The 25,366-nt window shown below is 51.6% G+C and overlaps 3 protein-coding genes across 3 annotated transcripts; all 3 read right to left on the bottom strand.

Annotated features, from left to right (window-relative positions):
• Positions 1-2,108: 2,108 nt before the first annotated feature.
• LOC34622086 lies at positions 2,109-8,553 on the bottom strand. Its single transcript, XM_026335330.1, has 17 exons — positions 8,305-8,553; positions 7,725-7,882; positions 7,326-7,473; positions 6,834-6,929; positions 6,599-6,705; positions 6,351-6,411; positions 5,775-5,948; positions 5,452-5,544; positions 4,987-5,160; positions 4,604-4,752; positions 4,289-4,504; positions 3,671-4,022; positions 3,437-3,529; positions 2,958-3,179; positions 2,870-2,926; positions 2,592-2,754; positions 2,109-2,428 (listed from the first exon to the last, which is right to left on the bottom strand). The coding sequence occupies exons 1-17, from the start codon at positions 8,551-8,553 to the stop codon at positions 2,109-2,111; spliced, it is 2,832 nt and encodes a 943-aa protein (XP_026191115.1).
• A 5,681-nt stretch (positions 8,554-14,234) lies between these two features.
• On the bottom strand, positions 14,235-18,851 carry LOC34624300 (tubulin gamma chain). Its single transcript, XM_026335331.1, has 13 exons — positions 18,753-18,851; positions 18,191-18,325; positions 18,005-18,065; positions 17,237-17,364; positions 16,823-17,095; positions 16,205-16,255; positions 15,762-15,836; positions 15,397-15,558; positions 15,097-15,140; positions 14,929-14,991; positions 14,718-14,785; positions 14,426-14,500; positions 14,235-14,245 (listed from the first exon to the last, which is right to left on the bottom strand). Exons 1-13 carry the CDS (start codon positions 18,849-18,851, stop codon positions 14,235-14,237), a joined length of 1,245 nt encoding a protein of 414 aa, XP_026191116.1.
• Positions 18,852-20,169: 1,318 nt separating this feature from the next.
• Positions 20,170-25,188, bottom strand: LOC34624299. The gene is made up of 12 exons (XM_026335332.1): positions 25,023-25,188; positions 24,338-24,402; positions 23,755-23,847; positions 23,542-23,697; positions 22,803-23,372; positions 22,341-22,634; positions 22,018-22,144; positions 21,649-21,855; positions 21,372-21,496; positions 20,898-21,233; positions 20,445-20,627; positions 20,170-20,226 (listed from the first exon to the last, which is right to left on the bottom strand). Exons 1-12 carry the CDS (start codon positions 25,186-25,188, stop codon positions 20,170-20,172), a joined length of 2,379 nt encoding a protein of 792 aa, XP_026191117.1.
• Positions 25,189-25,366: the final 178 nt, after the last annotated feature.

A 25,366-nucleotide genomic window follows, 5' to 3' on the forward strand; every position in this document is an offset into this window, starting at 1 on the left:
CAAGCGGTGCGCCCTTTATAGCTGGTTGCAGCCTCTTGGTTAGAGTGCCTCCCTCCAGCTGTGCATAGGATCCAGCTGTAGATGACATTACTACCATGATGATTACAGTTTGTCCTCTTGGGTGGTACGTCACATCCTTTCACCATGCACAATACTCTACGTCCCAAAACCATTCAGAATATTTCTTTTTCCGTTTCTGCTATCGTCGCTGTTGCGGAAAACCACTTTTAAATTATCGCGATTCAATAAGAGCGTTCGCTACACTTTCCGGTGCGCTAAGTGCAAGATGCCCATGGGCACTCTTTTGTATGTACTTGTGCCTGAGCTTTTTACTTAGCCCGCAGCGTCAATAGCGGGCGTCTCTGTCGAATCAGAAGGCTTTGAGCAGCCCGAACCTCCTTCGCCTTCGAAGCGCAGCCTCACCTCGCATCCGTTTTATCGTCTTCCGGTTGGGTCCAAGAACGGAAGCGTGCTGCTGCAGTTCGACGAGAGTAAAGCACTTGCTGCCTTCAAGAAAATACCCCTACAAATAACCCACATGTTGCAAACATTAGCGACCCTGTTCAAAAGATCCTTCCTAACAGGTGATCAAATGAAGGATGTGCTCTCTACGGCTGGAAAGATATTCGCGTACGCAAAGACCGTGATGATACCAGCCTCTAAACAGTGGCACCTCACCAGAGTCGAAGCCTTGGGACTCGGGTTTTTGGTCGTGGACGCGTTATACTGTGCTGCCGAGGTTCTGGGGCAGAATTCTGAGAAGCACCAATTGTGGTTGAAGCTGATCAGTATAGCCAATTCTGCTCAAAAAATGATTAAGATATTGCCCAAATTAAGTTTCCGGCCGTCGCCGACTGAAATACTTATTCTGTCGCTGCACTCTGCTCTGGGTGTATACAGCAGAGGCCAGAGACCTGTAGCGGACGTGGTTGTCTCTTTAAAAAGGCAGCTCATTTGCCAAAAAAAGTTTAGAAAAGCCGATACGCGTGCATGGGATTTGTGGCGAGAGGAGGACAAAGCGTGGAATGAATCTGAGGGTGCATAACGCTGCATAAGGAAGCCGGAACTGGAAGAGAGCATAGAAAACAGGCAGCAGCAGCAACTTGTGTGGGAGTTGTAGGAGCTGAGGCGACAAGTTATGAAGTGTCAATGGGCTATCACACCTTGTGGCCCAGGAGGGTGCTTTTCATTTAGCTGAATCAGCGAATGACGGAAACCGAATATCATCAATGCTGCCATTCAATTAAGAGCAAGGCCTACATCGATTCGTTCAAAAGATGCAGGAGCAGGATGCTTCCTGGTATTTTGCTATTTTGATTTCTTCACAGAACTATATCGACTAATTTAAGATAGTACACGATCTTAGTGCTCCATACGTTTTTGCCGTCTGTTCAATTCTTAACAGGTCATTATTCATTTGTGTTAGAAAGTAGGAGAGCTCGAAGCTCTAGGCTTGCCCATGATTTCAGTTCTTCATAAATATCCGTGTGCTCGAAAGGTGTCTCTCCACCAGTGTTCACTATGGTCAAATCCTGTTTGTCTGCACTCTACGGAACAGAGATGTTTGCTTATTTTAATTCGCTTCACGAAGGTATAAAACGAGACCGCTTGGGTCCTCTATAAATCGCTTGCGCCCCTCCCACGTCACTGGCCCGCTGCCCTTGATCGTAAAATGGAATTAGGAACTGGATTCCATTCATTTTAGGCGCAACTGCCCTGCGTTCAACGAGTGCAGGGAAATGTGCACCGAGGACTGTGCAAGCAATTATGCTTCGAGATACCGCATTCGAAGGTTTTGTTCCAAAATTCTTTTTGTGCTGCTTGTATAGGAGAAGTACCCACATTAGGACAAATCTGGGTAGATTGAAAGGTGTAGGGTCCACAGTAATAATTTATAAGGGCATAAAGGCTTAGATGAAACCGCATTAGTGCTTACAGACATTTACAAAAATGTATCTCTTATTTTCTTTATCCATTGCAATTTGCTGTGTGTGCTATCGCGGTTGACGCTTTCTGCGATCCTCTTATGCACCTGAGCCGATAACTTGAGGTGCCTATATGCCAATTGTTGACAAAGGTGAAGCCATTAGATTCAAACGGTTAGCCTCCTATGGGAACAGCAGCCACTTCGACGTTGCAATCGTTGGGCCACGTCCTAGCAGGAGTGTCGTGCTACCTCCCCAGCGTGCAGTTGATAGAAGTGACGCGTACACAATCTCATGTTCGTTAGATCTTGGCAAACAGTAATACGAACTGCATTTTTTACAATATGGACGCTCTTTAAATGCATCTCGTTTATCGCTTTGAAGGTCGGAAGTCTCCTTGTGCACATAAATTCTCCACAGCATGCCTCCTGTCGCCGCCCTTTTTCTGCCGGTTTTCTGCTCCCTACCATACTGACAAAAACCGGCAATCCATTGGCGCAAGACTGCAAAATCAGAATTCAATGAGCGGCAGACAGCGCACGGTCAGACCTCCACACAAAAGAAGGCTACCCTGTAGCCAGGTTGGCGAAAAAGTTGCATGAACCTTCAGCAATGGACGGCCTTATAAATCTAGTTTGCAGGCCCTCACTATAATTCATTGCGTACCCACACTCCCTAATCCAGCTCCGGTTTTAAAAGGTTCTAGTAAAGGCGGTGGCATCCGATCAAGGCTTTGAAGAGACAAATCAGTTAAATTCAGATGGGCTAGCCTATTCCCTTGCTTCGCCATTTCATGATGCTGCTGCACGTGTTTCTGCATCTGCTTAGGCTGCACAACTGGAAAAGTGGAATTTATTGAATAAGCAATATCAGGCGTGGAGGCCAGGGTTTCAACGGATCAGGCAACACGACCAAAGCTTGCTGGTAATGCGTTTAAGAAAAGCATTAGTGGCTAGCCTGCTGCTGTTGCTTTTACTGCTTTTGTTGCCACTCGAGGATGCCTCCAGAGTTTGTACTTTGCACGCCAGCAACATCCGTGACGCCGTGTAGCAGCATTTCGCGAGTCTGTTCATCGAGATTGAGGTGCCTAGACACTGACAACAACAAAGATTGCACCTGTTCTTCCGCAATGCCATAAAGGGCCATAAACGAGCCAAAGGAAGGCAGGCTACTACAGCACGGATTTTTGTCTCGAAAAAGCCTATCCTGCCGCTGCAGTGCCTCGGTCCCGGCTGCCTGCCACTTCTCAGACAGCTGAAACGCATGCATTCGCATATGCAGGGTGACGACGAATCCCCCACAGATACATGCACGGCGGCCCCCAGCTACGAGAGCTCTGCTTGTCTCCAATTGCATTGGTGGAGTTACCCCTATGTTTGCACTGTTCCTACTGAATTTGTTAGGCGTACGCGCGTGCAGCTACACAGACGCATGTATCGAGACATCCAGATTTTGTGCAACCACCCTCCGCATGTATTTGTGGTGGGACCAAATTAGTGTTCGACTCCCACCTTCTGCCTCTGTAGCTCCTCGCTAACGGTAATGGTCAGGGCCTCCTCCCAAAAGGTCACACGGTTCCAGTAGCGATGGTGATACACACAACGCTGCGCAGCACCGCTACCATACACATAGGGGGAATCAGTAATTTACTTTTGAACTGTGGCAAAGAGCAGTCTACCAACACCAGGTCCAGCAGCAACTGCACCAAAGAGAGGCCTATACCAGCAGCAGCTTGAGACCCTTACGTGTAACGACCACCGAACTGCGAGAGAAGACGGTCCTGTGGGCCCCCCCGTATCCGCGGGGGATGTTCTGCTGTTGCAGCTACTGCTGTAAGGCAGAGCTTCCTGTTCTCGCTCGTCTGCTTCTGGCCTCTTACACAATGGATCAAGTGGGCTGTTTCCCATACGTCGTTGCTCCTGCAAAGCTTCCAACCAGTTCCATTGCTGTTGCTGCTGCGGATCCTCTTCTGCAGTGCCAGGGGCGGCAATTTCAACTGCAAGCAGCAGAAGCTGCCTACCGGCCCACGCATCAAGCTGCGCGTCCGCCGCTGTCAAGAGCCAATCGCAACATACTCCCAACAGCCGCAGTTGAAGCCTGAGGAGCCACCGCAGCAGTGATTTTCTCCAAGTCGCTTTGCACTTCCCGGAGCACCAGGCTCAGTCGAAAGCAGTAGCAATAGACGCAGGTGGGGATAACGATGCACGGAACAGCACGCTCAGGCAGAGGCACCAGCAGCACCACTATTATAAAAGCCGACAAAGACGAATAAGGCAACAGATGTACTCCCCAGGGCAACATTCTACACGATGTTGGTGACAGCTGCAAAAGTAAGATCAGCAGCATGCGCAACAATGGCCTACATGGAGGGCAGCAGGGCTTGTCTGTCCGGTGCTTCTTTGGCCTTCTTTCTCTTCGTTGCTACAAGACACGATAGAAAGACATCTCTGTGAAGAGAGGAAGTCAGATCTTCCTGCAACTGTGGCATCTTTTTCTGCAGCAAACTGCACGCTGCAGCCGGCAGAACCACTGAACCTGCAGACGTCCTTGTAACGGAGGCCCACAGTGCCTCTATAAAACTGCGAAAAGACAGACATTGCAGTTCACCTCAAAGGGCTTGATGGCATCTTGAACAGTGCCAACAACAACTACCAGCACCAGCAGCAGCGGTATCTTACCCAGAGTATTCATCATTCAAGCGCTCTAAGACAGCGGGATCCGGTGGACTGGGAATGACCGAAGAAATTGCCGTTGCGGCGTTGCTTTGGCGTTCTGTCGACTCGACTACTGACGTGTCTGCTGCGCCTAGAGTATAAACAGCCAAACTCTGCAGTGGGAAATCCAGCACAGAACATTTACCGCAGCAAGAGGTCCTTGCAAGCAAAGCAACAGGCTTACGTCTCCTCAAAGAATCGGAAACATAGCAGCGCATGCAGCACGATACGCTATTCTCCAGGGGAAGGAACAGGAACAGGTAGTGTTGCTTGGGAAGGTGACGTGGGCAGTATCAAGGAGATCCACAGCATTAGTGGAGCCGTTTTTTGTCGCTGCTGGAGCCTACTGCAGCAGACTGGACGACCCTTTGGAGATGAGACTTTTGCAGGAGCTGCCGGGCTACACTGGTGGCAGAAGTCAGAGATGTGGTACTGCCTGAGCTCTTGCGGCTGGTGATGCTATTGCAGACTACTGGCTGGAGGCTATCTCCGTAGATTGACTCCAATACAGTCCATTTTTCCTGAAACGACAGTCGCAGAAGTGTGTGAAACAGTGAAACCACGAGCTGAAGGAGCACAAAAGCAGTGGGTACACCAGCAAGAGCAGCAGAGGCAGCAACGACAGCACCAGCAGCAGTAGCTACTACTAATCAGCGACACACGTTGTAGCACCAACCGACATGCGCACAAAAATTATTCAGAAAGCGTAAAACCCCCAAACGACAAAGCAGCGTACCACCAGCAGTACGGGGCACTGTGACAGTGGCAAAGAACGCAGCCGTAACTAGCGAGACACAACAGCCAAGGCTAACCACTGTTGGGGGGGAAACACTCGAAGGCGTCTGCGAAATTCTCCCATCAATAAACTCTTGCAAGTCAGCCTTGGGATCGACAGCTTCCACCGCCTGCAGCAGGGCCATCAGTGGTAGCAATGACCACACACTCAAAGATGTGTACACGCATGCTAAAAATCAACAGCAGAAGCTGCTACAGAACTGCAGTGTGCTGAGCATAATAAAATAGCACAAGGGAAAACGACGCTAGTTGTCACCACAATGAAAGGTGGGCGGGCATCCACGGCGAGAATTCTAGAGAGCTCAAAAACTGTGACACAAAGCCTTGCGCATCCCCTCACTTGGATGGACCGTTCCAAGTCGTACTGCATGTGTCTAAGGTTCGCTGCCACAAAAACCCCAGCTCTCGTCAATGCATCTCTGAGGCAGTGCATGCGCTTTAGGTCCATCTCTTCTAAGCAGCGTACAATGCCCTGCACTCTCTCGCGCGATAACTTGCTGCGGTGCTGCATCTTCTGCAGCAGCATTAGTCGCAGAACACTGGAGGAAGCAATGACTGAGTGAGCAGAAGGACTCTAATCGCTGAAACATGCAGCAACACCAAAACACCAAAAAACGCCTCCCAGAAAGCTACATTGGAGTGAGCACAAGCAGTAACGAAAGAAGCGAACAAGAACAACCATTCTCTGTCAAAGTGGTGGGGGGCACGTTGGGGAGTAAACGGTACGAGCACAAGTCAAACTACAAGGAAAAGTCAAGGAACTAAAGCAGCTTAAAGCAACCAAGAAGGAGACACGATGGTGACGCAGAGGTAGACACGCGAGAAAATGCAGCAGAAACAGATGCAGACATAAACATGCGTATTCATGAATACACAAATTTCTAGGAAAGCAGGCAGAGATGTGGTGCGTTCGAACCTCGACCGAGGCAGCATACGCTTCCTCCGCCTGTCGAGCCTCTACACAAAGCCGAATACACCTGCAATGCAAACAAGGAACCAATGCATTACCCACATCAGAACTACAAGCGGCCACCAGAGTGACCGCAGCAGCTTTAGACACCTCTGGTCCAGCAGCAACAGCCATTCTATTGCAGTGTCAGCAGGGGGAGGATGCGGAGCATAACGATAGCAGCCATGAGACGACAAAATCTCGCTCGGACTCACTGCAGCGCCAACTCTGTCTTGGTGGAGGGCAGCAGAGACTGTGAAGCCTGTGCTGTTTCCGCTGCTGCAACAGCCATTTTGCTGCAACGGAGGTAGTGTTCCATTGCCTACGCATACAAGCAGACAAGTTCATACACTTCACACTGGGAAGGTGAGAGGCTGATGACGTCATCAGAACTGGCAGCGCTGTTTTTCCGATGTGCCTCAATGCTTCTCTGGCTGCTATACGCTTTACCCGCTGATGCTCCATGGCGGCCACATGGTTTCGCCTTTGAATCTCTGCGGCATCTAGTTTCAGCTGCGCAGCAACGGCAATCACAGTCCAGACGAGATACATGTATATATAGCAGGAACACCATCGCCATCAAGCGCAGCAGCCGCCGCTGCAATCAATGATATGCGAGGAACACTGCCATCGTGATGCCGATTAAGGAGCAGGAGGGGAAAACAGCTCAAATGCCGTTACATGGGGGTGTCATAGACTCATCACCGGATGGCTACCACCGGTTCGCATGCCTTTTTGCCTTCCATGTGTATGCGTGAGTGCGAGAAAATGCGAGAGAGGGCAGTCCACCCCTTTAAGCATGCGCACAGGGAGCCCTCGTGTGAATCCCACCTATCCACATCCCCACTAAAGGAACAAATGCTCTGCGGAGTTCATACATGCACAGCTGGATGCAGAGACATATATATATCAGAGGCAGCGGCATTGGCAGCTTCCTGGTACCTGATTGAGAACTTGCGCATGATTTTCAATCGTCCTATCAAGGGTAGAGGCCACGACGTCGCGCCTTAGAGCATCCGACATTTCCTTAGCTTGAGCTGCGGAATTTCCCAACAAGCATCGGTAGCTCTGCACGGCCGCAGCGCATGTTCTGCAGAGCCAAACGACGCGAAGACGCAATTGAGATGCATTTACTTGTGAACCAATAGGTACATTTATGCTGGCTGTATCTGCTCAGGCTTTCTCTTTTTCGTTTCATTCATTGCCTCTCACTAGCTAGCTGTGTGTGACTGCTCGGGCCCGCTCCCTGCGGTGATTGAGTAGGGATGTGCCTTGTGTTGCCTATCGGCCTGCGAGTTCATCTGCGCGCCTCGCTGTACGTTTACTGTCTCTGTATCTTACTGTGACTCGGTGGCATGTGGCTTCAAAACATCTGCTGCAGCGTTAAGGGACACTGCAAAAGCGGATGCAGCTGCCGCTTGCTGCAAAAGAGCCGCACGCAGCCTCTCCAGAAGCAGCCGACCAGCCTCTACGCGCTGGATTGCGGCATTCAGGTCGTGCTGTCTGATACGCAAACGATAAGGAGAACGGGGGGAGACACACGTTGGTATTGTCGATTCCACGAGAGACATGAAAGTATACGCATTACGGGAGATACGCCACAACAGAGTGAGAAATAGGGAAGGGGCTACAAGGGGAGCAGCACAGTTACCGACATGCAGCCAATCGCGCGCAGGAGTTACCGAGGAAGAGACTCGATGATGCACGGATGAATACAGGATTCAACTCACAATACATTGACGAAGGCACTCGCCTCCTTTGACGAGCATTCACCGGAAGAACTCCTATTATCGGCTGTTGTCGCTGGTGGGGTTGGCGGTTCCGCTGCAGATGTTGCTGCTGCTTGTGCTTCTGCATCGACTGTCGCTGGAGCCTGTGCTTCTGCATTGACTGTTGCTGCTGCTTGTGCCTCTGCATCGACTGTTGCTGGAGCTTGTGCTCCAGTTTTATCTAGTGGTGTCGCCAGCTCAAAGCTTGAGCCACACCCGCTGCTTTTTGGATGTACTGTGGTCTCTGTGGCCGTCACTACATCGCCTCGCGTTGCTGGCGCTGCTAGGCTGGATGGTTCTGCTGCTTCCGCAGTTGACACATGCCCTGCTGCTACCGTCGTGCATGCGAGTGTGTCTTCTGCACTGGCGGCGCCGTATGATTCTGCGCCGTAGGAGTCCATCGCCATACAAGAAACGGTTGATGCCCCCCTTAGCAATATAGTTATTTCTGCTGCGACTGCGGCAGCTGCTGCTGCGGCGGTTGCTGGAGAAACTGCTGTTGCCCGTGCTCGTGTTTCTGACGACGCAGAGGCCGTACATATGTGTGTTGCCTCATGAAATTCTTGAGGGTCGTGCGCTTTCAGCTCCGGTTACTGCTTTATTCAGCGTGACACCGACTCAAGAGCAGCCGCTCCTTTCCTCTCTTGCAGAAAGAGACAGACCCATCGGGCGCATTGTAATCCTTTCTTGCCTGTAAGTCAATTCAGTAAAAGTCGCTGCCGCTGGACTGAGACATTGGGAGTACCAAGTAGCTGGGGCTGTCTGCTGTCATACAGTTTTGGAGCTTCTACTGATGCCAACCAGTAGCTAGAAGGCGTGCAGCATTCGCAGCAGCACTATATAGTGACAAATAAAATTAGAGAGTTCAAAATTTGTCTGGTCTCGGTCCAAATCTTGTTGGTAATTACTGCTTCCTGTGCTCTTACTGCTGTTGCCAGAGGCTTGTGCCCTCCAGCGCCGACATCGTTCTCCGTCCGTAGGGAATATCCACAAGACAGCGACCACTGACGAAGTAATTAATGAACCTAGTGGGTGATGGCTTAAATAGCCTATGACGAGGCTGTATGGCATTTCATTTAGCTAATATTCCGCGGTCTGTAGGCTCACTGTTTTGCTCGGACAAGAGTAGACCTAAAGCGAAGAAAGCTCCACGTAACTCAGTTTCCGGTAGAAAGTCCTATAGATAATTACTGCTCACCGCATAATTCATTTGTTGCCTTGTCTGTTGGTGTATTTTGCTTGTTGTGGATCAAAGTAACTCCTTACTACCAGGCTGGTTGCAATGCCCCTTTGCGGTTTCTGAAGGCATTTGTGTGTGGCTAATGAGATGCAATGACTTTGACCCTGGCCCCCCCTAAGCCCCATCCCTCCTAGTCCAAGATGAGGAGAAGGAGCACTTTTCGAGGAATGCCTATAAATTTGCATACACGTTTAGATGATTGCCGGCCATGCTACGGTTGTAGCGGGGGAAGCTACACTTAATCACCTTTTACTGAATTAGCTACATTATAATTAGTAAGGATTTAACCCATCGGTTCATGTGCTTGGAAACGATGTTCGCTTCAGAGTACTGCTAACTCGATACAAGACGCAATATTAGTGAAAGTTTTACTGCTCTGTAGAGTGTGTATTGACTTTAAAGTTAGGTGTCTCCTTACGGAGAGTTTAAACAGACCATAAGAGTAGTTGCACCTCATCGTCTTCGCAGGAATTTCCCTCCTCATCCACTAGCTATGGATACATTGGAATATCGGGCTTTCCCACATCATTTGGCTGGCTTCGATCATGTCGGGTCAGTGGTCATTAGTCCGACTTTATTCGGCAACAATCGGTCTTAAGTGCAAGTAGACGGGAACACATCGCTTGTTGGCTCGGTAGAGTCCAGCCGGCATGCTGTTATGGACGCTCCGGCTCCGCAGTTAGTGAAGCACAATAATTTGTCAGTAAAGAAAAGGGTAATAGTGCTCTGATGAATCTGCGCCGGCGCAAAAAGTATGACAAGACGAAGATCCCATCAGCGAGTTTAAAATATATCTCGCTTTTAAACCCCGAGATAGAGAGAAGCACGTGTTTCTTGCGGCATGGTCATCTAAGGAAACAGCGCTTCAACGGTGGCTCTCTCCACGCACAGAAAGTCCTGTGCCTGCAGGGCCTTATTGCAGCTAAAGCTTTCACACACGCCCTCAAACTTTGGTGCATGCAGCGATCAGCTCAACAGAAAAAGTTGCAAAAATTTAGGAAGCTGCAGCGGGGCAATGAAGAGGGCTATAGAGAATAGGGCAGCAGTTGGAGACCCACCAGGAGTCAGCTCTGCGATAACAGATACTCACATTGATACTCAAGACTTCCTCGAGTAGCTTAGCTTTGGATGTGAAGTGGATCTGTCGTCGTATGAGTCGATGGCGCAAAAGTGCTCTCTGCCTGCTCACTAGCTAGTGCAGTCCCTAAGACTTCGGTTTTCCGACGGGGGATAGAACGGTTAGTGGCAATGCCATGGCAGCATAACATATCTTCACATCAGAACTGGGTCCTATCAGGATGCCTGGTGACCTCTATGCTGAATCCGTGCACTATGGTATGACCCTAGGTGTGCCATGGTTAGCCCAATGGAAAGCGCATATGCAAGCACAGCTGTGCAGTGTGATGGTTAGTTTGCTTGAAAGCTCTAGGGTTAACCAAGCTAGGATGTCTTCAACAGCAAATATTTCATTTGCGGTGATCGAGCTGCAAACGGTGCCCCTACCAGATGAGGCGGTCTTCGTGAGGGTGGCTCAGCAGCGCAGTGGGAGAAGGGGCTTCCGAGCATTCAGGCCTTCTTGATGGCCGTGCAACCTGTTGGTTATTGGGACTTCGATTGGGCATGCAATCGAGGAAAAGCAAGGCTGGATAGGTTTAAAGGAGGAGTTCGCAGATGTGCTAAATAATGAGGAGCTTCCGGAAGGCTGACCATCTACTGGCCGTTCAGCACAATGTATTGATATAATACTTGGCCCGGCATCAAGCAGCATTTTGTGGCGTCGAAAGCCCTAACAGAGCGGAGAAGGGATTGAATGCCACGTGCATGCTTTGTGTCGAGAAGGCAGGGTGTAGAAATCGTCAGAAGCTTCGAGCATAAACCAATGCTCCAGTCAAAACAGGGCAAGATGTGGCGCACCTGTCCTTACTTCCAGCGTCTGGACGAACCTACTGCGACGCAAAAGTTCCCGATGCCTTCTAATGACAAAGTACTTTTGTTAAACTTGGATGAACAGTCTACTCGACATTTGCCTCACGGACGCTCTTTTACAATTCTCTATTCACTTTGGTAACGGGCGCCAGACGACGTTTCACATTAGCATTCGCAACTTCGAGAATGTTTGTACACCCTTCGAGCCTCTTGGTATCCGACTTGGACTACAGAGACCTCCCAGTCAGGAGTTATATGCGCCTATCAAGAAGGGATGAATGACTGCCTACAATGAGTGACGCCTTTGTCTTTAAGCAAAACATTTAAGAGCACCTGGCGCACCTACGGTGTTCCCTTCTGCTGTTGCGGAAGAAGCAGTGAGTGTAAAGGCACACTAGTGTATATTCTTCATGGGAATAGTTGTGTTTTGGGGACTTCGTGTTCTGGCTACGGAAATTGATTGAGATGCGGTGAAATTCACTGGCTAAAGCGTAGTCTTCATTTGTACGCACCCAAAAGGACGTTACGGGGTTTAGTTAGTTCAAAATTGAAGGACGAGATTTCTTTTCGGGGAGTACTGGGATTGGTGCTTCCCTGAGTAATCTTGAGACAACGCAGTCAATGACCTGGACAATGCAGGCGATGCCTCATCGAGGACGCTTATCGGTCGCCTTGCAATCATGCCTTTATGAGCTTCAGTTTTCCCTACCAATGTTAGTGACACAGCGTTGGGTGACACACTGTCCCAATAGGCTACGGTTCTCTAAAGCGTTTCCACAGAATTGACTTTGTCGGTCTCCAACTGAGGCTCTGTCCTCTGTGGCCCTCTTCATTTCGCCGCAGCCAAAGTGAGGGGCTTGCCGTTTCCCTGACGCACCGTCTGTCCTCCCCAAGAAGCCTGCTTTTGCTAGGCCTAGTCGCGTTGTCCAAGCTCGTTGGCTTTTCGTATAAACTTGAAATTGTGGAGTATGTGGCCAAACTGCTCACAGTATAAGCAAGTGCATTGGTAGGGGCCTGTCTGGTGCCTCATCGAGAGAGAGGGTGCCGCTTGCCAGGCCCGGAAGACACAGCCCCGACATGCATTGGTCATAGATCTAAACTTGCCACTTTTGTTCAGCCGAAGACGTGGGACTTCTGCTCAGTTGTTCCTACAACCTCAAGTGATCCATCAGATGCGGAAGCCCTGCCTGTCATTGTTTACTCGCTGAGTCGCTACCCAAACTGTCACCACTAAAATGACACTTCGCTTAGATCCCAGATAAACCACCAATGAAGACGCCGTTCGTCCATGCTGGGGCTTCTGCAAGCCAAAGTTTCATGTTTGTTGATATATCAGTTTTTTCTATATTGCATCGCTGCAGCTTCCTAAATTTTCGCAACTTTTTCTGTTTAGCTGATCGCTGCACGCACCAAAGTTTGAGGGCGCGTGTAAAAGCTTCAGCTGTAGTAAGCCCTGCCGGCACAGGACTTTTTGTGCTTGGAGAGAGCCACCGCTGAAGCGCCTTTTCCTTAGATGAGGATGCCGCAAGAAACACGTGCTTCTTTTTATCTCGGGGGTAAACAGCGAGGTAATTTTCGAACTGGCCAGTGAAATCTTCGAGTAGATGACCGTGGCTAGGTCCATCATACTTTTCTGGTCTGCATAGCCAAGAGAGCATTAATAGCATTTTATCGGCTGAAAAAGCGCCTCTTCTTAGCAGCTGTGGAGCAACTGCGTTGACATAAACTCCCTTGTCGGTTTCCACCACCCCACCAAAGTTACGCCCGTGTCAGCTTCCGTCTCCAGGAGGTACTTCTATCAAAATCTTGCCAGATAACCGCAGATCATTGAATTTTCACAATTTACTAGGGTGATGCCAAACCACTATTGTACGAAATATGAACCCACAATGCATTTACAACAACTAGATGAAAGGGGAACAGCTGCATCAAACCATGCGGTGCTGACAAAGGTAGCACTCCATTTTAGGTATCCGTACGGGTACGCTTACTTCTAGACCTAGAGATAGTTTGATAGAAGTTTATAACGCGCTATTCGAAGAGGGATAGTTTGATAGAAGTTTATAACGCGCTATTCGAAGAGGGCTCTCCTGACTGCGTGCCCACATGCCTCATGGACCCCGAGATGAGGGGAAAGGGATACCTTTGATGCACGTTGCTGCACCTGTAAACCACTCCAATCAATCATCCGCAGTTGCATATGGCAATTCCGCGCATGTGAAAAATATGGCGTGTATTTTATTGAGCTTCCCCTAATCCCCAATAAGGTCGATATACGAAAGGGCCGAATGTGCTAGTCAACTCTTCACTAATTCCCAATTACGTTATATATCTGGGGGGGAAAACTCAAGTGTAGCTTTGTCCGCTATATCTGACATGCGAATAGAATGCTAGGCAATTAGCGTGTGCGGGCATCTCTGTACCATTCAGGCACTCAGAGCCTTGATGCGTAGTTGCATATACGACCTTTGTGCGTATGCTCCCAGCGTTCGTTCTTTTGATGAGGGGGCCCGTCAATGCAGCAAATAGAATACACAGCAGCCACGTCAAAGAGCCAGTACGTAACAAAGCCATCGAAAAATGTGGCTGTGGCTGCTTAAACCACCAGTGCCGTGTTGTGCCTTGGCGCTCTAGCAAATGGCCACTGCCTCCGCTGTTGCAGGAGGGCACAGTACTGCTTTTACTTTGTTAGTGACTGCGGTTAAGACTGTAGCTTTGTGGACTACAACATACGCCTTTTTGAAAGTGTGATCCTTGGTGATACGTGTTGTGAGACCTCGACATAGGGGGTTAAACGTGACGGGTGCGGCGCATGCACTACAATCGTAAGGCGGCGCAGGTTAGACCAGGGAGTCATGAAGAGAGGAGAAACCTGATATAGAGCCTTTGTGACAAAGAAATTGACCTTAGAGTCGGTTAGTCTGATGCTGAGAGGGAGGTAGAAAGATGCGCAAAGCAAATTTAGCATGCAGAGACGAAACGGCGAGGCATTATGTTCCCCGCAGTTGGGCAAAGAGAACGTGCCTTTAAGCCGACCATCTGTGGGGCTTTCGCCAATACCACGCATTGGAAGAGCAGCCATGTAGAGGCGCACTGCATCCCCTCGCTGCTGCCACTGCCGCTATCAGTACAGCGGGCAGTCCTAATGAGTGGTGGAGGCACAGTTGCCGCTGCAGCTACCTCTGAGATTATATCGGGCACGAGCCTGCATGCATGCCACGAGAGCCACACATACAAGGATGCGCGATGGAAAGCGCACAGAAGCAGACAAGAAGCTAAAGGGCAGAGGTTTGAGGGTATCTGCATGCAGCCACACCATTCACAGAGAAGCCACAGCGGCGACAGCAGCAAGAGTATCAGAGGCAGCAGCAGAATCAGCACAGCAACGCCAGTTCTTACCGCCAAAACTGAGAAAGTCGTCAGTCTCCGCTTGGCGATATTCCTCAACCAAACTCAAGACGTGTTCCCTGTGCATACACCGCGGATAGTCGCAGCCGCAGCCATTTAATACTTGCAGTTGTCGCAGAACTCTCAGCAACCCACGACGCAAAAGCGGTATCCATGGATTCCAGCACAGCCCCTTAGCCTGGAAGTGTGTTTGACTACTGACTTTGAGTCTTCCATCTCTGAGAAATCTCCTAGGCCGTCGGCGCTGCTAAACATGGGCTGCCGTCTGCAGCGATACACAGCACGAGATCGCATTGGCTGCTCTTGTGGCTGCTGCACCGGAAACGACGAGCTCCAGGTGCAGTAAGAGAACTAGCAGGAGCAGGCTTACTTGTAGTTATCCAGAAAGGCCTTTCGTTTGTAGAGACGATCATACTGCACCACGCAGCGCTCGAATAGCTGCAACAGCAACAGCGGCAGCAGCAGCAGCAGCCGCAAGACACGGGGATGACACTGTTTCGTGGGTGGCTTCCTCGAGAGAGCAACTCGCGCAAGTCTATATGATATACATATATAGATGTATATAGATATGAAGGGATACCGCTACAGTAGGACTGGCGTTGGCAAAAGCTCTGCTTTTTTTGGCAGCTTGATCCAAGAGTCGTTAAAAACACGGGGAGGCAGAGCCTACCGTTGTGATTGCAGTGTGGTTGGCGAGCATAAGACCAGCACATTTGTGCTTTTGAGGGCTGAATGGCGAAGCTCGCGCAAGGACCACCTGGGGAGATGCCGGAGCCCAACGAATGAACTGCAGCAGCTGACGTTCGCGGATACGCTGCAAGCTCTTGTGCACCTGCGGCAACATCAGGGAGGCATCGGCATAGAAGGCAACATGACATTCAGCTGATGGGTAGAGCAAAGTGGTTTGCTGCAGCAGCAGCAGCGCTTTCCCTCCCTCCCTCCGCCTCCTCCTCCCCCGACAGCAGCTGTGTATCGACCGAGAAAACACATGCAAGAGGACACCACCTAGAGGAGCACCAGCAACATTGTCTTTACCTGCATCGGATCTGCTTCTCCGCGTATGATGTTCAAGAGAGACATGTACAGACCGCGACGGAGAGAAGTTGACACCTGGGCAACGACCCCACCAGAAACAAGTCCATAAATGCACGCGTGCACCCTTCGCATGGCGATATATCGGCAATCCTTTCTCCTCCCGCATCCGTGGCTGGCTGTCAGCTAACAGAAAGATCTCTCATGGGGTGATCCGGCCAGACGCAGTCAGTAGAACCCTCTGTTTCATGGGCTGCGACCCTTCTCCCCCTCCACCTCTTCTTCCCTTGTGAAGGGACTTAGAAGCCATGTGTAGATGCAGTATTACGGGAAGAATGCATGAAGATGTACGTGCACATGCATGATGGCTCAAAACAAACAGTTGCCGGGTGGCTATTCTGCAAGTATTCGGGGGTCTTGCTCATGAAGTCGCATCCATCCCTCACCATGACGTTCTTAGATTGCGTGAGTCGCCGCATAATATCCATCACTGTAGTCTTTTGGACGGCGGAAACGCAGCGCTCGAGGGTCATTGGGGTGTACCCGCACATGAGGAAGTGGCAGCGGGGTACTGGAACCAGGCAAGAAAGCAACGACAGTAGGCTGGAGGATAGAGAAGACGGATAGCGCAGCGTCGCTGTGCAGGCGGACATGACGGTAGAAATCTGAGAGGAGCAGCAACCGACAAAGTGTGACGGAAGAATATGCAGGGAGAGTATTATAAGACGAATTTAGAGGCGAGTCGACGCACCAAGACGGACGCGCATGCAGATCGAAGCGAACAACTTTCATGCAAAGGAGCTACTGGAGGATACACCCGCGAGCCAAGACACACACAAATCCGCGCCTCAAGCCCTTGCTGCCCGTCTCTCTGTCTGCCTCCGCATGTATGGACTTGAAGGCAACAACGGAGCGCTGCTGCGCATGCGTCTACTGCGCATATGCATGCGCATACTGTATAGACAGCCCCAGGTGTGTGCAAAATAGCGGCCTGCACGCGTGCAGACACGCAGACGCGTGCGGCTAGAAAGCAAATAAGGGCTCATGACTTAGGAGTGGCGTACGAGAGCATTCGTCTGCTGGAAGCTAGGATTCGGGAGTCTGAGCCTGTCAACGGCAACTCTGTGGACCGCGTGATTATCCAGTACAACAACGGCATCGGTCTGGAGACAAAGCCTCTTGAGTGTCAGCAGCGCGTTGTACGGCTGCACCACCACATCGCTAGCTGCTTCTCCCAGGACTGGAAAAACCGAGAAGTTCTGCACAAGCTTCGAGCCATACCGATCGCCAAGCAACTCCAACAAGTACGACCCCATCCCTGAGCCAGTTCCTCCAGCCTGTAAGCATCCTCAGGAAGCGACACGCATTCACAATGCAGCGAAAGCAGAAACGGCAACCCCTTCCTCCTTGATTGACGATTCTTACTGCCCTCTAGACGCGTATATGTATCTCAACCACCTTCAAACGCGGAGACGCACGATGGAATGACAGAGGACAAATCCCTCCAAACTCTCGCTGCCGTCCGCTTCTCTATCGATCATTTCCAGCAGTTCCTCCTCCACCTTAGCCGCTTGGGCATACCCGCTTCCCCAGTTATTTCCCGCTCCTAAAGACACGCATTCACTTTTGCGCGCATGCAAGGCCTGTCACGAGGACGCGCAAGAAGCCTCTGTGCAGCGTATGACCGCATGCGCATACGCATCGTGGAGGCAGCCATAGAGTCGCCTGACGCATACACCCCCAAATTACACCTCCAAACAGATAGAGAGAGAGAGGAATAGAAATACAAACACAGATCGCTGGCACATCCAGCTCCTTCGGCTGCTCTGCAATGTAGGGCCTCTTTGCATGCCTCTGTTCGACCTTCCCCACATGCTCTAGTCTTTGCCCTCTACGTAAACGCATATTATCCACAACTCTCCTTTGGAGACGCCTCGCTATACTGCCGCTTTCTGCCCATATGCAAGGGCACGAAATACAAGACACATCCACCTGATGCCCCTCCTCTCCGTTCTTCTATCGCTACTAGGAATCCGTTCTCCTTCCCCAGGCCACATTATATACGTATATATATACATATATATATATACATATATATACATATATATATACATACATATATACTGTCTCCTTTACTGCCAATTTCTACGCCCTTTTTTTCACCAGGCTGGTCCTCTTTGATAATCTCCCGCTGCGTGTTTCTCGCAATTTGCCCGGATACGTGTGCGCATGCGATAAGGCCCTACCGCCTCCGTCCTTAGACACAAAGAAGTTCTCTGGATTGTAGAGATGACGGTATTCGGAAGTCTGCGAACCCCGTGCACACGAACAGCGACACTTTGAAGGTGTGCTCCTGGTGCAGCGCGAAGCGTAGCAAGGAAATCATGCCGGGAAGCTGCAGCGGATTCATAGAGGCCCTATGGCTATCACACCTGGATGGTGTTGATTACTCTAGGCTCAAGATCGAAGAGGAGAGCTCTAGGAATGTAGTGTTCATCGTCTGCTTGGTAAAAGAAGACATCTTTTCGGTCTTCCGAGCCGATCGCGGCGGGTTGCAACAGGCCCTCCTGAAATTCCAATTTGCACACAAACTCATTGAGAGCAGGATGGTTGTAAACACGTCCCCCCCTCCTTCCCCCTGCAACAGTTCAAGTTGTGGGGCCTGTCCACGCCGTCACCAAGGCATGAGACCTTCCCTCCGACGGCAGCAGCAGTGCGGAGGCAGCAACGCACACGGGTGGACAGAAGGTGAAGCTACGACACAGAGGCGCATGCAGAGGAAACGAGGACAGCCAGAGGGCGAGAAAGACACTTGACGCAGCTTTCTGCACTGCCAGAAGCGCGGGGAAAGAAACAACAGGTCCGAGGAACCACCCCCCTTCAAGGCGATAGAAAGAGGGTCTCTCAGCTCTCAGACGCAGCCGCTGTCGAGCACAGTAAGGGCAGCTGCTGTCGCCTTGCCCATGCAGACAGACACCGAGATGCGCATCATACCTGACTAATGCCGTGCTCTGCACACAGCTGCTTCCAGAACTCCATCCCAATTTGGTTGCCGCATTGGCCAACCTGAATGGTAATTAGCTCTCGCGGCATCTTCTAGAATTGTTGGGAATACTCAGTGAAGCCGGTGCATGCTACTTCAGTCCGTGCTGACTGATGCTGCAGGGTCTGGATAGCCAAGGTGGCAAATAAGATGTCTGCTGCTGTGTCCTATGAGCTAATATGGGCCCCTCGTGCTGTGGTGACGGTACTTCCTTGTGCCTTCGCTCCTCTTATTCGTTGTGCTGCTGCCTCCGATGCTGCTGCTGCGGCGGCTTTTGCACCTGCTGCCACGTGTTTCGTGCTCACACTAGCAGGATAGCGGGAGGGCTGCTTCTTCTTGTGGGGGCACTCGCGACGCTCTCTCCGCTATGAAAGCGGCCCCTAATAATCAGACATGGAGGCAAACCCGCAGCGAGGACTAGGGCAGTGCTTAGGCAGCAACGGGGTGCATGCGGCTGCTGCCGGCTACAGCAGCTAGGTCCCTGCCACTCGTTGGATTGTGCTACCTTTTTTGCTAGGAGAAGAAGGTAATAAGCAGGGAAAAGAACGGAATTAAATGTAACTGGAGCAGTGTTTCATGGAACCACGCAGCACCAGCCCAGCTACAGGTGGTGAGGTGGTGAGGTTGCTCGGTTATTTGAAGGGCCCCTATAGGGTACATTACTATGGAAGAACTCGGAATGTTTTTCTTTTAAGGAAAATATACTTTAATCACGTTCATTTGAATTTATCTTATTTGCTTAGTTTCAGCGAATTTCCTGGAAAAAGGAAGCAATCAAACTGCACGATACAGACCCAAAGGCGCTCCCAGCGGTAAAAATGAGAAATTGCCCAAATCCTAGAATACCTTCTGTGCTGAATGGGTGTGTAGACGTGCTAATCTCAGTTTGTTTCAGTTATTCTTAGGGATGGAGGAGATTTGGGTCTGGCGAGTCACAGGAGGCGAGCCACGGCAGTGAACCTCGCTAAACAATCATACATGGCCTCTACCTACACATACGAGAGCTACGGTAGAGCTGTTAACTCGCCATCCAAATTCAAAGATAAGGGGTAACTCTGAAAGCGCCCCGGGGACACAACAGCGCATGCCGTCAATGCCACATCCTATGGTCGATGGACTTGAAATAATTGAATTATGGGAATGTTTGACGTTGCTAGAGACCCTAATGTCTCGCCACCAAATGTATCCCTTGAAAACGATAAGAAGGAAAACATGAGAGAGACTAAATGACAAGCGAAACAATGGAGAAAGACATGCACAGAGGAATGTATGCCAACGGCCCATTGCGGGAAAGCCCGTGGCAGGTGCTGCGAGTGCCTGCTTCTCATCCACTAGGACGCCAGCAGCCTCTGCTGCAATAATCGCCGCTTAAATCAGAGGCGGAGATTGCATATTTGAAACAAGGCCTCTCTGCTCGCCTTCTCCCTCTGCAAAAGCCAATGCACATATGTGCCACAATTCCTTAAACGGACTCCAGCGCCGCAACCCTAAATCCTGTCTACAACACACTTTCAAAAACCATACAGCACCAACTTCTGTAAATCGGAGTAATGCAACGCTAAGTTCAGCAACAGCAGCAATGAGAGCACGACCGGCGTGACATGAGCCAAGCGACGGCAGCTGTGCAGCACCAGTGACCTTACTAGTTCTTGAGGCGTCAGTCTGGATGTAAGCGCAGCAACAATCTTGCCCTCAATTTTCAATTCTTCCTGTCTGCTATACTGCTGCTGCAGCAAGTTTATCTGTTGCTGCAGGAGGCGTAATAGACCGTGCAGCTTCTGCAGCTCTTTTGCTTCCTGCTGCTCCACACTTGGGTAGAGACTCGCCTGTCAGAACAATGTACACCACCAACCCTGATTTCTGCATACCAAGTCAAGAGACGGTATAGACATGTGTTCAGATGCCTTTACTGTGAGGGATGTAGTTGTGCAGCACACGCGTACATGTATGTATATATATAGGGGGGAGACAGAGCGAGAATTGGTATGGGCATAAAGATACAAAGGATCTATGAAGATACACAAACATGTGCAGATATACATAAGTATAGATACCTATATATATTTATGTAAACCTGCATACACTGTGGTACTTACAGGAAGAAATGCATCCACAAACCCGCAAGCAACGTCCAGAAGCACTGGCAGAGGTATGGGTGGCTCTCTTTGCTGTTGCTGCTGCTGCTGCTGTAGCTGTAGGCCATGTAAATGCTGCTGCTGCTCCGTTTCGATTTCATTGCAGTGCTGCTCCTGCAGCCACTCAACAAGCTGCCTTAGAAGCAATTCGATAACATCTCCCTGCTTCGGCTGCTGCTGTTGTTGCAGGTGCAGCAGGCTCTCTGCCAGCACAGAAGCCCTGAAGTGTTGCGCGTGCTGCAGCAGTACATGCAGTAACTGCGGCCGCCACTGCAGTAACAAGGCTGCATCCTCCTCCTGTAGAGAGACAGCAAGCAACACCATTCGTGTGCATCATACAGCGATAGCCCTTTATGAGCACCAGCAGCAGCTCTATCAGCAGAAAAAGTAACAGCAAACGGGCAACAGCAGTTGGGTAGGGAACATAGTGCGTACCCGCAAGCCGGGAGAGCAGCAGCTGCACGCTGCAGCTGTATGAAAGTTGAAATGCATGAGTAACTGCAACAGGCTGCGGTGCGGCGTCAGGACATGGGCATGCAGCAACAGACAGATCGTCTCCTCTGCCCACAAAAACAGCAGCACACCCACGAGGGCGACAACAAATTAGATGCAATAGCAGCATGAAGGGCAGAGGGGCAATTGCAGCCTGCATCCATGAAAGCCGCATTGGCAGCAGCATCCTTAGCAGAGGCGGCAGACGCTGCAACGATACCAGCATGCTGCCTTGCGCGCGGTGTCTCGACAAAGGCCGCGAAGTCTCGCTCTAGCGCCTCCCCGCTAATGAGGTGTCTCGGCAGCTGCAGTAGCCGCTCAGCGAGCCGCTGCTGCGGCTCCGTAAGAGGCTCTGGCAACTGCTGCTGCAACTGTTGCAGTGCGACACCAGCTCTTAAGGGTAATAGCCCGGCTACGGTGTAAGAACCTGGTCATCAAGCATAGACACACAAACACACACACACACACATATTTACATGCCGCTGTGCGAGACGGAGCTCTGCCTCACGACGTCCGCAGCAGCAATAAAGTAAGCCCTTGCAGCGCCAACAGCACGAGCGATTCTGCCACACTCTGTGAAGCAGCTCACCAACAGCGCTGGCTGCAGACGGCGTGGCTAAGGGGCACCTCGTCACAAATGACTTTCCCTCGCAGTCCCATAGCAGTGGAAGCGCCTGCAGCAGCTGCTGCTGTCCACAGCGCAGCAGTGAACGCACCTGCAAAAGCGGAAACCAGCCACAGCAGCAGAATGGGCAAGGCGACACAAGGCTAAACGTTTCTTGCACCTATCAAAGACTGCTGTTGGAGATTGGTTGAGCCCGTTGTTGCAGTTAACCCCCCCTTCTTCCCCCCCCCCATAATAGCCACAAAGCTAGCCGAGAGCCCACTAAATCTGCTGCCACTGGTGCTTACCGAAAAGACAGCTGGTGTGGCGAGCTGCACGGAGTATGTGGGGCCGAAGGGAGACAACCACCGGAGGTCTCGCAGCAGAAACCTGCAGCATGAAACACTGCCTTTCTCCGCGCCTGTCTTCGTTGCTGTCTCTGTCTCTGGAGCAGCAGCTGCTGTCCACTCCAAACAGCATGCAAAAGGCAACAGAACTGCGCCTCCCGCAGCTGCTGCCGCTGCCGGAGAAAGAGGCAGAATACGCCTCGAGCGCTTCACACAGCGCATGTGACCCTTGGCGCTCTTCTCCGCACGAAACAGCTGCAGCAAACACGCCAGCACCACGATGCAACCATAGCGACACTACCCGCAACTGTGGCTGCTGCCATAAACAGCAAGCCTCCTCAGCACTAGGACGACCCTACCCACTGCTGTATACATATTTATGTCTTCGGTGTCAGAGCTGCCGCTTCAGACTGCTCGGCTTACCAGGAGCTCTCCTTCGACACATTCCACCAGCAGGCTCGGCTGCCCAGGTGCCGCTGATGGACTACAGCTGATAAGACGCGGTTTGTGGCTCCCCATGTTTAGCTGCTGCAGTGCATCCCCATGCATCGGTAGCAGCTGCCACCCCTTAGACGACGCAGAACCTTCTGCCTCGTCTTCGCTGTCGCTGCTGCTTTGCGCTGCTGCTTCCTGAACGTCCACGAAAGAATAAAAAGCCCCAACTTCCTCGCTCGCTGCGACGAGCAGCACGCGCGTGCACCGCGCTGCACCTCCTACAGCCTCCTCTGGCAATCCCTCCTGCAGCACTGCTGCTTCCAGCTGCAGCGAATCGGCAGCAGTGGCAAGAGCAGCTGCGGCGGGCAGGAACAGGTGGCCGCTTGAAAAGGTCTCGAGGGTGCACGGATCCAGCACACTGCAAAGAAGAGACAGCTGCTTCCCAGAACGAGCACCGTTGTTGCTGCTTGAATCCCTCTTCGCATACGTCCAGCTGATCGCCAAAACTGCAGCTTTTCCATGCTGCACGGGCAGCAAGAGCGCCAGACGGTCTCCCACCTGAAGGCATGCAAACGCAACAGCCCCGAAAGAAATCGCGAACACACACAATGCACTGCGCAAATTAGTCTGAGAGTTCAGAGCATGCACCCTACAGGCTCACGAAATCCCCCACTAGATTACTCTCGGCGGGAGAGCAGCCCATGAGCAAGCCACGCTTCTAGCACACCTGAGCACGAGCCGAAACTTTGAATGCTGCAGTTGACGCAGTCGGCAGCGAAGCCGCAGCATTCGTACTGCTCCGACTGCTGGATCGCTGTTTCACAGCCACAATTTCATTCGGCAATCCACCAGCAAGCACAAAGGCAACATCAGCGGCAGACTTCTCGTCCAGAGTTGCTCCTGCAGTAGGCGGCTCCTTTGGAGCCGCCCCCGCTGCCACGGCGCCATCTGTTGCAAAGACGCACCCACAGCTGGGGTGTACAGACACCCCGTTCGGCAGACTGTACGTGCTCAAAGTTGCACTGTTCGCAATCTGAGTCAGCGCACGAAGACCACGAGCATACCGCGCAGAAAAAAGCTTTGACACGACCGCAATCAATAGCCTCAACAGAGGCTGCAGAGGGGTCTTTTGGGAAGTCAAGAAAATAAAACGCAGAGGCAGCAGCACCACCCATGGGAAGCGCAACACTCGTAGCCACTGCAGTGCCCGCAACTATGAAGCCACTGGCAGCACGACTGGCAGCAGCAACTGTGTCGACACCAGCAGAAACAACTGCTGCAGCAGCAGCAGTAACAGCAGCAACACGAACAGCAACGACAACACCAGCGGCGACAAGAGGAACAGAAGTTACCGCAACAGAAGTAGCAGCAACAACAGCAACAACAGGACCAGAAGCAAGCGCAACAGCAGCTGCATTAACAGCAGCTGCAGCAGCAACAACAGCAACAGAAAGAGCCACAACAACAACACCAAGCACACTAAGAAGAGCAGCAACAACACCAAGAGCAGCAGCAGCACATACGGAAAGCTTGGCTATGGTTCCATCTGCTCGCCACAGGTACTCGTGGAGCCCAGTCGACTTTGCATCTGGACAGGAGTGTAGCGAGCGCGCAGCGACAAAATTCTCGTCTCGGTTACTGCCCCTCAAGTCAGATCCTACCGCAGCAATGCAGAAGGCAGCGAGAGATTGATCCGCCTCCCGCTGCTGCTGCAGCTGCAAGTGCTGCTCCTGCTGCTGGGGAGCTGCTGGCTGCGCCGACGCGGCGCAAGCAACAGCAGTCGATTTGCCTCGGTGTTTTTTGAGAGTTTTGCGGGTGTATCCCGCATCAGGAGTTCCCATGGCGATGCCCCCTGTAGGAAACTGCTGTCGATGCTGCTGCTCTCCCTTTACAGCTGCTCCCGCCGTTGCATCCCCCCCTCCCGTAAAGGCTGTCGACTCTACTGTTGCATAGCAGATTCTGCAGTGGAAGGCAGCTGCTGCTCGAGGCTGCAGGTGACCTCGACGATGCAGCGTAGGGGGCTGGCTGTGGCCTAAGAGGCGATCCTCACGACACTGCTGCTGATCTTCCTGCCAGCGCTGCCTAAAGGCATGCGTAATTTTCAGATTTGCCGTTTAAAGAGCAGCAGGGGAAGCAAATCGGCAAAGAACGAACGCTGTGGTGCCCCACACCGCTGCTGCCCTTCCCAGGAGTCCAAGAGGAGAGCGCTCGAGGGGGCTGCATGCGCAGCTGCCCTCGAGCAGCACTGGGCCGATTTGCCGGCGAAATACAACTCTAAATCCTCTATTGTGAGCCTTTGAGAAGCAGAAGCAGCAGGAGCCTCTGCTGCCGCCACCTCGTGGGCAGAAACTGACTGCAGGGTGTATGGCCTCATCTGCAGGGATGCGCGGGAGGCCCCTCCGCCACTGTGGCTGTACACCCGCCGCTGTTCTCGAAAAAATAGACACATTGTGGAAGCCGCATCGCGAACACACCCTGAGGGGTGATGCTGCCGCGTAATATGGTGGCAACAGGGGCAAGGGGGACATATTTGGCGGCGTCTCTGGCCTCGG

This window comes from Cyclospora cayetanensis, unplaced genomic scaffold (assembly GCF_002999335.1).
Source record: "Cyclospora cayetanensis isolate NF1_C8 unplaced genomic scaffold, CcayRef3 CcayRef3_contig_66, whole genome shotgun sequence".
Lineage (NCBI taxonomy): Eukaryota > Apicomplexa > Conoidasida > Eucoccidiorida > Eimeriidae > Cyclospora > Cyclospora cayetanensis.

Bases quoted from the DNA above. Each gene is read 5' to 3' on its own strand.
- LOC34622086 (XM_026335330.1), bottom strand. From the start codon at position 8,553: ATGGACTCCTACGGCGCAGAATCATACGGCGCCGCCAGTGCAGAAGAC. The intron at 4,023-4,288 runs GTAGGCCATTGT...GTGGCTCCTCAG, and splicing joins CAAGCCCTGCTGCCCTCCAT to GCTTCAACTGCGGCTGTTGG. The intron at 2,927-2,957 runs GTTGCTGGCGTG...CAAACTCTGGAG, and splicing joins TGCTACACGGCGTCACGGAT to GCATCCTCGAGTGGCAACAA.
- LOC34624300 (XM_026335331.1), bottom strand. From the start codon at position 18,851: ATGCCGCGAGAGCTAATTACCATTCAGGTTGGCCAATGCGGCAACCAA. The intron at 17,096-17,236 runs GTGCGTCTCCGC...GGATGCTTACAG, and splicing joins TTGTCCTCTGTCATTCCATC to GCTGGAGGAACTGGCTCAGG. The intron at 14,786-14,928 runs GTCAGTAGTCAA...GTGTATGCACAG, and splicing joins TCAGAGATGGAAGACTCAAA to GGAACACGTCTTGAGTTTGG.
- LOC34624299 (XM_026335332.1), bottom strand. From the start codon at position 25,188: ATGAGGCCATACACCCTGCAGTCAGTTTCTGCCCACGAGGTGGCGGCA. The intron at 23,848-24,337 runs GTATGTGCTGCT...GCGCTGACTCAG, and splicing joins GAACCATAGCCAAGCTTTCC to ATTGCGAACAGTGCAACTTT. The intron at 21,856-22,017 runs GTGAGCTGCTTC...CTTGATGACCAG, and splicing joins GTCTGCAGCCAGCGCTGTTG to GTTCTTACACCGTAGCCGGG.